Source organism: Brienomyrus brachyistius, chromosome 12 (genome assembly GCF_023856365.1).
Source record: "Brienomyrus brachyistius isolate T26 chromosome 12, BBRACH_0.4, whole genome shotgun sequence".
In the NCBI taxonomy this organism is placed as follows: domain Eukaryota; kingdom Metazoa; phylum Chordata; class Actinopteri; order Osteoglossiformes; family Mormyridae; genus Brienomyrus; species Brienomyrus brachyistius.
The window spans coordinates 12,802,835-12,815,822 of record NC_064544.1 but is presented as its reverse complement, the minus strand read 5'-3'; the positions used below and the strand labels follow the sequence as shown (position 1 = coordinate 12,815,822).

The 12,988-nt window shown below is 41.8% G+C and overlaps 1 protein-coding gene across 1 annotated transcript; it reads right to left on the bottom strand.

The window, feature by feature from the left end:
* Positions 1-176: 176 nt before the first annotated feature.
* gpr78b (G protein-coupled receptor 78b) lies at positions 177-3,668 on the bottom strand. Its single transcript, XM_048970823.1, has 3 exons — positions 2,587-3,668; positions 2,168-2,281; positions 177-1,543 (listed from the first exon to the last, which is right to left on the bottom strand). Exons 1-3 carry the CDS (start codon positions 3,252-3,254, stop codon positions 1,306-1,308), a joined length of 1,020 nt encoding a protein of 339 aa, XP_048826780.1. The 5' UTR covers positions 3,255-3,668; the 3' UTR covers positions 177-1,305.
* Positions 3,669-12,988: the final 9,320 nt, after the last annotated feature.

Below are 12,988 nucleotides of genomic sequence, written 5' to 3'. Positions count from 1 at the left end.
GAGGAAACGTGGCTCATGTGTTGTTCTGTCTAAAGTAATAGCCACCGACTTCTCAAGTGTCCTCTGGTAGGGGTGCTTCGTCAGAGACAATAAAATAAACACAAATATGTAGGACAAACAATAATTCCAGAACAATGACCACAAAAGAGTGGCCAAAGAATTAAACAGGGTTCACCAAACATCTCTGCCAACTTTATTGCACTAATTTCACAAATGGTTTCACTCACACAAGAGAAAACAGCAGGTACCTTGCAGCGAAATTAACATTCAGTGTTTACTTCTGAACCATCTGCTCCTAAGTTTTTGCTGGGTACGTACAGAAATAAAGCGAATATTTTGGGCATGAAAACATCGACTGTCCGACAGTTATTTATAAACATAATCTGGCACAAGCACAATATAATTTAAAGCACTTAAACAGTATAACTTTCTCCACACAGAGGTTTATTTCTCCCTAATAAAATAATAATTTCAACAAATACGTGATTTTAATGCAGCAAAATAAATTGCCTGGAAGTTTAGTATAAATATTTTATAAACCATTTCTGCAAAATAAACGAGAAGTACAAATGTGTTTGAGATCTGGCAGTGCATTCAGTTTAACACGTAAGCATTATAGTTGTAATAAAAAAAAATGGATTTTGCCTTTGGCCTTTTTTTTGGAACAATTAGCTCTGAAATAATGACAAAGTGCTTTAAGAGCCAGTGAGTGACATACCAGAGTGAACAGCTGCGGAGTCTGCAGAGTCCACAACGGGGGTAGTGGGGGGGGGGGGGGGTAAACTAATTGTTGTAGACATGGGGTTTCCTGCAACACCCCCCCCCCCCCCCCAGTAGAACTTAATGCATCTCTCCATTCCCGTCCCTGGCACCACACTCTTGAAGTCTGCCAAAAAGCTTCGGGCTCTGCCAGCTGTTACCTATGGTGCCACCTAGTGGCGGGCTTCCGTTCGACTCAAGCCAGACCACCACTGACACAGACTCGGTTGAAGAGGAAAATGGGCATCTCCATGTCAATGCTCAGTGCCAGACTAACAGCACAGCTGTGTTTGAGTGGAGTACCAAGGCCATTAGGTATATATACGGTCCTCAAGTTTCTGTATCCATAAAGGCGACGGCAAATTACTCGTACAAATCCACTAGCTGATCCAGTTTGGTCCCTGTGTTTGGCACGGTCTATGGGTCCCAGAGCTGCGCTGACTTTCTCTGTCTGTCGTCATGGTCCCAGGAGGACAGGCACCCCCCCTCCCCTAGCAGCTGCACTTATGTCTGCTTACAGCGTGGCTTTGGACCACACCAGTGAGCTTAGCTGATCCTCTGAAGACAGGAGTCATTCTCTGTATCCAGGGAGCTGTTGTGTCCGGAAGAAGGGTAGAGGTCCCTCTTCAGCACGCGGTTTACGATGTGGATCAGGACCTTCTTGTATTGCTGCCGCAGCAACGAGTATGCAAAGGGGTCCGAGGCAGCTTTGCTGTAAGTCAGGCACTTACTCACGATGCCCCAGTGCCTGTTTATGCCTACAAAGGGCAGCAGCTCTGCCAACCTGAGGGCAAGTGAAGAGAAGGTTGTCAATAGTGATAGTAATAGTTGTAGTGATGGGCATATGAAGCTCCATGAACCATTAGCTATATTTTCTGAGTCCTCTAGATGGTGCTCACTATTCATAAAAGGGCACATAGCATGCCCCAAAGCAAAGCAAGAGCACCATCTAGTGGGGGGCAGAAAATACAGCAAATGGTTCATGAAGCTTCATCTGTCCAGTACTAATGAAATGGACACGGAATGGAGTACTCTTCACGCATTTATCCTGGTGTTACCCTTGTGAGCATCAACATTCATATTTAACATTGCTAGTTTACAAATTTTTACTTGACCTGTGAAAAGCATCACAAGAATGATCTGCGCTCTACCTCTGCCTCGTGAACGCGACTGATACAAGTGATCGTATAGACCTAAGGGGGTTGACTTTCACCTGATGAAAAACTTTACGCATACACAAGAATCTTATTGAACCGGCGTTGTCACTGATATTAATAAATATTCATTATTAGTTTTTTTCAGATTTCAGAGTGATTTTTTTTCTGATCTCTGTGCCTTTCCTTATTTCAATTATGTAACCGTATTAGCAGGTATATGTGAGAGATTAAATATTTCAAAGCACACTTACCTGGTTACGACATAAGGGGCAAAGCAGATGATGAATGACCCAATAAAAATGCTGATCTTCTTTGTTGCCCGCTGTTTCCTCTTCTTCTGCTCCACAAGACAACGTTGTTTGACACTGGAGAGGTTAGGGCACACACATACGCCATTGTAAAGAACAGGTTGCATGATAAATAAATAAATATACAAACAGTTCTGTCAAATCTAAAACGATGACTAATCTTTGATGCTGCTGGCAATTTAACATCTTAAAATATAATTGCGCAAATATTACCGGCAGAGCTATATAATCTCACACAGGGGTTTACCGTACCGACCTTAGTTACATTCCTTCAATATCTGTTTTATGGTAGTTTAGTTTAAAACTACCACCGTGCGTTGGGTATTTTATTCGCGGCAAAATAAGCAAATCAGCATAAATACCTTGGGTGAATATCTACCAGCAAGAAGAGCGTCTGCATGGTTATCACGTCAATCCTTTTGCAGTGAAAGCGTGCCACTTTTAAGACCTTTAGGTATGTGAAGCACAGGGTTAGGAGGGAGAGCATGAAGCTCGTGGCATGGAACACGACGGTGAAGACTGTAAACTTTATCCGCTCGCTTTCTACATTGAGGTGCAAGGTGCAGGAGGCATATACGTGGTGATAATCAAACCAAGAAAAAATCACTGGGATGAGGGAAAAGGTGAGCGAGTGAAGCCACGAGTAGCAGACCATGACTATTGCGTCCTTGTATCGCATTTTACTGGAGTAACTCAGTGGGAAAACCACCGCTATCCACCTGTCTATGCTTAGCGCTGCCATGCTCAGCATGGTGTTCGCAGTCAAAAAAGTCTCCAGAAAGCTCACTGCCTGACAAATACAGTCTCCAAAGGGCTTTTGGTTTCTGATAATCCCCAGTAACGTCGCTGGCATGTTCAAAATCGTGATTAGTATGTTGCAGAAAGACAAATTCATTGTGAAAATGCCCGGCACCTGCCTTCGTATCTCGGTGCTGTACATAAAACATAGCAACACCAGTAAGTTCGACAACAAAGAAACGAGCGCAACCACAAAGATGAATAACACTAAGAGGATTTCTGCCAAGTCCATTTCTCAAGCCAGGATGTCACCAACGTATTATCTGCAGCTGTCGAAATATCCCCATGATCTCCAGCGTGACCCTCCGTCGCTCATCCTCAACACATCTCATTGCTTGCGGGGAAATTTAACTCCTCCAACTCTCGCCTTCGAAGCCGGAGCTGTCCAGCGTGCTGAATCCAAAAGTTGAACGACGACCCGACCATTTCCCCTTCAGACTCAGCGCAGTCTCTTCCACATTTGTTCCCTCTAATTCGCCGGAATCGATTTCATTTTTGAAGGAACTTTTGGTCGTTAGAAATTATGATGATGCACAATATTTTCGCGTCCGCTGCTGCTGTGATTCCTTCTATGTGAAAATCCGAGGTAGAGAACAGATCATGCGCACAAAACACAGCCCGTCTGATACGTGTTCACGAGTGATGGTACAGGACTTGGGGGGAGGGGGAGGGGGTGTCCTTCACCTGATGAAAAACTTTAGCCATGCAGAGCCTGAATAAGTGCAATCATTATTATTATACATTTATTTATATATTTTTTTATTTATTCTTTTGGCCTTCTCTAGCTATCTAGGGTGTAATTAGAGGATGTAACTAAGAATTTACAGAGCAGACGTATCTTGGCATGTCTGCACATCAAGCTGATCTCACTGAAACGGGCGGATCGCCAGGTTTAATCAAGAAAAAAAAATGATAAAAATATCTTTATGCCACATCAAGACACATTCATACTTTGCAAATAACATCGCCTATAATTTAATTTTAAAACAATTAAATTAATACAGTAGTTCAAATAATTTTTCAATTATTATTTCAAATGTTTTCTTGTTCAAAATCTATCTGAGTTGAGCAGGTCTCTTCGTATTTTTGATGAACCCGTCCTGCAAGTGCCCTGCAGTCTGTTTTACTCATGTACAGTAACTGCAGCCATCTGCTTAACTGACAAGGGTGTCCCTCGCGGAACCATAAATCCATTAAACATGTCTGAAATAAACCGTGTAAACACAGAGAAAAAGAACGGCACAGAAAGAGGAAACGGATAAATTTACGGATTCTGAGAACTGAAATACAAGCAGTAAAATACTTATCGGTAATACTTCAGGGCTCCAATATTGTTTATTATTTGCTTATTTATTTATTTCCTCCTCTTTTCAGGTATAAACCATCACGCGCAAATGTTTCACGATGTTCTTGTTGATTCACGTTAGGCCTACATTAAAATATGATTTACCTAATTGCCTTACTCCGATGGTCCACTGGGACAGGCTTGATAATTACAAATGCATTCGATTCTCTCGTTGCCCTGACACTGGGACTTAGGCAGATAGGTTCATTTCCCGAAATTAATTATTCATTGCAGACCCAGAATAACCGGGAATAAAGACGGCTACATGTTTCAGCGCGGTGTTCAAAAGGATGTGGAGAACGGCAATATTCTGGCGACTAAAAGCATCTGACACAGGAAATTAAACTAAATGGAACAGCATTTTCAGCCAAGCCGTGCCAGGCCGTTGAATACAGTACAAAGGCATAAATATTATATGATTAGTAAACAGAAATTTTAGTGAGGGTATGTATCGAAAAACATTAGGGTCCTTGGAGCAGTACGTGACATAGTGATTAAAAACCTGAACACATGAAAAGTTATTTAATGTTACGGAGAAGTTGCGGTGGTCAGTATTTTTGATTTGCTTGGTGACATATCTCAAATACGACCTGATAGATACTACTGGGAATACTTCCTAGGGTAACTAATTACTACTGACAATTAAACACTGCTTTTAGTTTCCTTATTCATTGTTTTAAAGAGCCATCTTTAATAAATAGTATAGATTAACAACCCGCTGTTTCGGGTAAGACTTCTGTTCCCCGTATGGGACTCTCTGTTTTGCATGACTGTTGCATTTACATCGCACCCTGCTGGGACCAGTTCTCCGGCTGGATAAAAGCGAGTATCTTTGTCAGATATTAGCAACCAAGGAAGCCGATCCTCTCGTGCCATCCATCCGTCGCCTGCCTGCATAAATCAGGCAGTCTATTACATGGACTGTCTAACGTATCTTACATATTTTATTAAACAGAAGAGGTTGGGTTGGGGGGGGGGGGGGGGTGCTCTCAGACTGACAAATTTCGTGACAATCCTGTTCTATATTTAGACCATTAAACAGCCTAACGTGAATCTGATCCCAGCTCGTGCCTTGACGAATGGCATATCTCAGCAATAACATTCTGAAGGAGCTGCTAAATCGAGAGCCACACAACCACTGACACGGTCAGCACGTTCCTGTATTGTGTACTTTTTTTTGAATGCGAAAAAAGTGATTTGTGGATTAGCATTTGGCAAAGAACACTTAAATACGGCGTAAAGTAGACCTGTGGCTTTCTCTTAGCATGTCCGCCATTGCTGGCTGTTTTCCTGTATTTACAGTGGCCAGAGTTCAGATCAGCTCAATAGGAAGTTTTCCCTGTTGATTTTGCTTTGTTGTTAGCAGACCAGCTAGTGAAACATTTTGATCTGACTCAGAATGAGTCAATACGTTAATTCCTTCAGCATTGCCCTGTGAGGTTCGGTAACCGCCTCATTGTCCTACAAAATCTCCAATGATTCCTTCAAGAAGTTTCAGACATCCAGTTTTTTTTCTCCGCAAGGTCAGATCAAAGGCTGCTATGGTTACGGTTTCATCCAAAAACTCGCCTTACTGGAAAAAGCTTCGGCTCGTCACTTGAAAGCCTGCCTGTTGAGGCTATAGGGCACCTCTTTAATTTACATGGAGGGAACCGTATCTGATTTATTGTCATCCAGCGAGTCAGGCCGTGTTTGCATGCAGCAGTGCGTGGCTCTGTATTTACACACTGGAGACAGGGCAAGGTCTGTTGATTGGCCCAGAATGTGCTCGCGTTAGGTAAGACTTCACAGCCCCCGCCGCTCCGTAATGAACATGGTAATGAGGCGACTCGGGCCGCGCCTAAGTTTAGGGCTCCCCGGGGTCTGGTGACTCACAGTCTCAGCGAAGATGTCAGCTCTCGGAAGTGGCTGCTCATCACAACACCCTGAGACATCACTGTCTGTTCTGTGTTCCCCTGTTTCATTTCATTATCATGATCAGCTGTATTAAAATGATATGATAGATTAACATTTTATGTATATATTTATATATATATATAACTATATATATAACTATATATATAACTATATATATAACTATATATATATATATATACACACACACACACATGGAAAAAATTAAGAGACCACAGGACAGTTTTTTGTTTTACATGCTAATATAAGGCTCATATGACGGGAATAGAAGTAATCCTGCACACTATAGACCAATCAGTTTAACTTGCATAACTGGAAAAGTAATGGAAGCTATAATCCAAGAGAAAATGGTAGATTACCTGGATTCAAATAGCATTCTGAGGGATAGCCGACATGGATTTAGGAGAGGTAGATCCTGTTTGACTAATTCACTTGAGTTCTTTGAGGAAACTATAAGAGAAATTGATCACAAAAAGGCCTACGATGTGATCTGCTTAGATTTCCAGAAGGCCTTTGATGTTGTCCCCCGCAAACGGCTCTTGCTTAAGTTCAAAGCTGCAGGGATTTTAGGAACTGTAGCAACTTAGATAGAAAACAGATGGGAAGCAGAGAGTAGTTATTAGAGGCACAATGTCACAGTGGGCCTGTGTTCATAGTGGGGTACCGCAGGGTTCAATTTTAGGACCACTATTGTTCCTAATTTACATTAACGATATTGACACAAATACATACAGTAAACTGGTTAAATTTGCAGACGACACCAAGGTGAGTGTTGTAACAAATACTAAAGTAGCAGCACAGAGACTACAACTGGATCTTCATTTAATTAGCGACTGGGCTGATACCTGGCAGATGAAATATGTAAAATAATCCATGCAGGGAGCAGAAATATAAAGAACAGATATTTTATGGGTTCCACTGAAATAAATGTAGCTGATTATGAGACCTCTGAGTGTATGTTGATGCTTCCATGTCCCACTCTCGCCAGTGTGGGGAAGCAATAAAAAAGGCCAATAGGATGTTGGGTTACATCTCTAGGTGTGTGGAGCTTAAGTCAAGGGAAGTGATACTACGATTATATAATTCCTTGGTAAGACCCCACCTAGAATATTGTGTGCAGGTTTAGTCATCATACCTTAAGAAGGACATTGCTGCCTTGGAAAGGGTCCAACATAGGGGTACGAGAATGATTCCTGGTCTTAGAGGAATGTCTTATGAGGACAGGTTAGCTGAGCTGAATCTGTTCAGCCTCGAGCAAAGGAGACTAAGGGGGGACATGATCCAGGTATATAAGATTCTCACAGGTCTGGATGCTGTTCAGCCAAATGGCTGCTTCAATATTAGTTTAAGTACTAGAACTTGTGGCCGTAAGTGGAAATTAGCAGGAGGACATTTTAAAACGAATTTGAGGAAGCACTTCTTTACATAGCGTGTAGTTAGAGTATGGAATAGTCTTCCTGTTGTAGCACAAGCTAAAACCCTGGGTTCCTTTAAATCAGAGCTATATAAGATTTTAACAACTCTGAGTTATTAGTTAAGTTCTCCCCAAACGAACTTGATGGTCCGAATGGCCTCCTCTCGTTTGTACATTTCTTATGTTCTTATGTTCATTTCTCAATTTCTGGTTGTGTGTCTGAGAATAATATATATTTTTCTGCAAACTGCAGCCTGGTTCTTCTCTGTTTCTCATTGATGAAGGGCTTCATCCTTGTTTCATCGGACTTCAGTCCTACTTCCAGGAGCCTGACATGAACTGTCACAGTGCACTTCACACCTGCACTTAATGTTTCCCGTTTCTTTTGAAGGTCACTTGATGTCATCCTACAATTCATGAGAAACTGTCAGATAAGTTAACAGTCATCTCTGGCATTAGAAAGTCACTTCCGCCCTTTACCTGGCTGGTTTCTGGTCATTCTCAGTGTCTCCAGCTTCAGTTTCTTCTTGTGTACCACTGTGTTGGAAATTTGGAACCTAGAAACAAAGCGCTGCTCAGCTTCACCTTCTGCCAGCAGAACTATGATTAAACCAGGATTTAAAAACGCAGATTTATTTAAAAATACAGAGCGGCCTTTAGATTTTTTCCACAGCTGTATATATATATTGGTAACAAGAGGTAACAAGGAGAAATGGATCAATACCAGAATATTAAAAATATCATAATTTTCTCTAATACGTTTAAATATAGATTCAAGTATCAGTATACTATTACCACTATTAGTGGGCACTGCATTAGGTACGTCTGCTTATTGATGCAAACAGCCTGCTACCCCAAAGAGTCAATCCCGGGTGGCCAACTTTGGTCAGCTGGCTGGGGTGAGTTTTTCAAGTCGAGACTTGTCTGCACACGCCTTTACATGTATGTAAGAGTTTAATTATGTTGTGAATAGTCTGTAGGATTTGAAAACTACCCCAGTGCTTTTGTAGCTAATGTTAGATTTATATTGGAATAACATAGATTTGCCGTAAGATTTCTTGCGTGAGAGTAAGTCTGAAAGTGTCACAGCAGATGCATGAGAGCTGGCAACCCTGGTGAATCATGTGACTGCAACCGAATATATACAGTTTGGAGATAGTAGGGATTGACTTTACCACTCGGCGATGTCGCGTTCAGCTCGATGTCGACTAGTCACCGATCATGTGATTTTGACAACAAGGACGCCTCGGAGAATACCAGTTACGAAACATAATAAAATAACTAAACACGAGCTCCACTTCACCTTTATTCACCTTCCCTTTATTATTTTTTCCTCTCGCTTTTCTCTCCTTTCCCCCAAAAAAGATATTCCCTCCTTACGGCAACTCGGAAGGGACACAGCCCACAAGAACCACCAGCACTCTATACAACAACGTTTGTTACAGACTTATTTTTGTACCTCAGTTACATTTAATGCATTTAACCCTTTTACTCCATATTTTTGCCTCGGAAAATACAATCGATAACTTATATGCTTTTGTCACACACAGGAGCGTACCTGGAAATTTTGGGCCCCCTGATGAAATGTCCCCTGATTTTATGTATTTAAGAGTCCCTGTGAAGTGCTCCACCGCTTGAATGTGTCAGGGTGTCTATGTCCCTCCGATACTCCTGGTGTAATATCACCAGTACCTGTGGTTACATCATTTCTCATTCGGTGGAACACGAAAGATCTGTCTGCTGGCCAGATTTAATAATTAATTATATACATTCCACGAGTCGTATAAATAAAATATTATTAAAAGGCTGTGTCCTGTTTTGATCGCGATCGATTCCCCCAGTAGCCAACAAATAATTAACAAAACGACTTGTTTTGGGGTGGCGGTGTAGTTTTGTATGTAACTATGTGCTTATATATCATTAAGGTCACAGTTTCTGCTGTGCAGTGACACAGCAAAGTGGCCAAAAGCTACTACAGGTCCCGCACGAGACGGCTCAAGGACTTGGAACCAGGAATAGGTTCCTGAACTTCGGTAGGAAGGTGCCTTATGTCAGGGAGGAGTAGGCTTACAAGCTAGAGTTTTGTTTTCCGTGTTATACTGTCATTTCGATATTTCTTCTTTCACACTTAAAGGGAAGTTGTAGCATACATGTGTTATTGTTGCATAAATTTTTGCTGCTGATTTGCAGCCTCTTACTGTTTCTATGTGTTTCTGCTACGCATAAACGATTTGTGTGTGAGCTGTCTGTCATCAGCATATGCATTACGTTTTGCTCATGTAGATTGTTGCTTGTTGCCACGCATTCCCTGCCCTTGTGGGTTCGTTAATGTCCTCATCAGCGATTAGTCGCCTTTGAGTCAACTTTCACGATACAACTGTCAACTTTTAAAAAATTCAAGTCATGCAACCCTGAGTAGACATGGGTAAAATGCTCAGTTACTGAGAAGCTAAGCATTAGAACAATTACGGTGATGTGGTGTGGTTGTTGGTGCTGGATATGATGTTACCAGTATTTCACAAACAGCCATTTTCCTGGAATTTCCTTTCACTACATTGATTTAGCAGGCACTTCTGTCCAAAGTGACATACAAGTGAGAGAGCGGGGTCAGCCGGTCCCTAGAGCAGTTGGGGTTAAGGACCTTGTTTTGCAGCACGCCAGTGAAATCACTCTTGTGGTCATAGGATTTGAAATCCAACCCCCCAGAGTCAAACACTGGCTCACTACAGTGTCCAAAGTTAACAGAGAATGTTGGATGAAGAATACACATCCAGTCAGGGACAGTTCTTTGGCTGTAAACACCATGTTACTGACTGAAGTCAGAGGAGAATGGCCTGACTCGTTACAGATAGCACATGCTTCATGACATTCAGTGAGACAATGCAATGCTGCGTATGAGCTGTGCAGTGGGCTGGTCCCTTTGTGCTGGCTTTCACAGGCACTGGATAGTCAAAATGGCAGCTGTTGACTTCATGATCTCTGGATTGGTCATGATGGTGGACAATCTAGATCATCTCAGACCATCTGGGACCATCAGATACAAGATGACGTGACTCAACAATAGCTGCTATCGATGTGTATTGTGTAGAGTTGGCCATGTGTTGTAAATCCTTCATTGCTATACATTCCCTAATCCTTCCTTCCATCCATCCACCCACCCATCCATCCATCCATCCATCCATCCATCTTCCAACCTCTTATCCAATATTGGGTTGCAGGACATTATATAACATTATTATAACAATATATTAAATAGTGATGCACCAATTAGGATATTTCAGGCCAATACCGATTAAAACAGATGCAATATCAATTTTTTTGGAGGTTCCGCTTAAAGAGATTTAAAGGGACACTCAGCCCAAACAAATTGAAAATTAAATGAATTACATTCCAAAGATATGAGGAAGGATCACCAACTAAACCACTACATTTTATAAATGTATATATCTTGTATATTTATGACATTTATAACACAGAAAAGCTGATCATCAAGTGTGATAAACTCCATAATTTTCGATTATTTCCGAGTATGTTTTGATTTCGCACTGCCTGCACTGAATTTTCTTTTAATATCAAACGCTTGCCTTGCTGACAGACTAACGTTATCCGCCTGCACTGCAACCTTCTTTACTGCGACAGATTTCATTTTTCAGAAACTCTGCATACTCTTCACTCCCTCGCTTAAGGCGATCAATCAAATATGTCGTGTCGAAATGTTTATTAGTAGATTGTCCTTATGAAATTTTAGCAGAGCGATGTTCGCAAAATGCATTTCTAGTGTCGTTTTTCCTAACATTAAAAAAAATTCCACACGGCAGACGTTTCTCTAACTATTTAGTATGCCAGGTGTGCAAAGCAATATGGGTTTCCAGTTTATGGGAAACACCGGCAGTAAATACTGGCTCGTTTTTAACCATCTCCTGACGGCCGACTGTTGCTGTATCGGCCAATACCGATAGTTGGCCTATACGGTTGGTGCATCTCTAATATTAAATATTTATAGACAAAAGGTCTTTGCGATATCTGTCAGCGGGACTGACCTATAGCTATCTCTACTACTCTCTCGATGGAGAGATTTGGGTCTTTCATGCTGCTTTTTTCCTGCTGCTGTGTATGCTGCCTTCAGTTAACTCCTGGTCCCCATTTGGGCCCTTTTGACATCTGGTTCTTCTTGCCACAACACTTATCTGGCATATTTGCATTTCTTCCCAAGGCACATCCCGTTCCTTGGTGTTGTGAGGTTGCATCAATGGTTTTTCTGGAGCGCTGGCTGGTATTTGCCTTCTCAACGCCTCCGTCGATGACCTCACAGGCTGCCCTGTGCTAGCTGTTGGTCAGATGCAGTTCTTCTGGGTTCAGGAGCTGACAGACGTTGTTTTCTTTACATTTCTTTCTGAGGCGGGAGGATCCCTGGAGTGAGACTGTCTACTGAGCCCAGTCTGCCTGGGGTGGCCAGATGTGAGAGCTCATTCTGCGTCGGGGTCTACAAAGTCATGTGCGCCGGTCTGCTGCTTGTTGCCCTGCAGATTTTGACATGACAAATTCAGCTAGACAATATTCAATTCATCCATCCATCCATGCATACATACTGTACACACATCTTCTGGCCAGTGTTGCAGAGTGTCTTCCTCTTTATAATATAGGCCTTAAACTGAAGATTTTGGACACTTTTGCATGCACCTTATCCCTCATATGTTTTATGACAAATGTACACAGTTTATTTTAAACATGGTATTGTTGAACAATGATCCCGTGAGAGTAACTTTTTTACGGTAATGATGATGATTACGGTGATGATGAACGCACAGCTATTGCCCACTGTTAGGTTAAGTGATGCATTCAGTCAGACGCCTTACTGGTGAGTGAAACTGACTGAAATGGATTCGGATATATAAACATTTCCAGCTGGAATGGGTGAGCCATGACAGAATTCTTGTGAGTCACATTTCCGTGGCAACCAAGAAGTCCCATGAGATTTCGGCCATCTTTGTTTGACCTTGCGTAGTAATTACAGACTTGCCATATGACCAGCTGCAACTTCTGCTTGGTGTAAATTAAATAATCCTTGCCTTTGAAAAAAGGCTATACATGTAAAGAAACTGTGTGACACTGTTCCTATGGGATGCAGCCATTCTAAAACTACATTTTTATACAGTAGGAGATCATAAACCATGTTAAGGGATGACATCTTAATTCTGAGCCAAAAATTAGATCAGAAACGTCGTTATACCAGATGCAAAAGGCTTTCCTCGTCTTTGGCTGCCAGTAATACTTTCTTATGTTCACAGTCCTG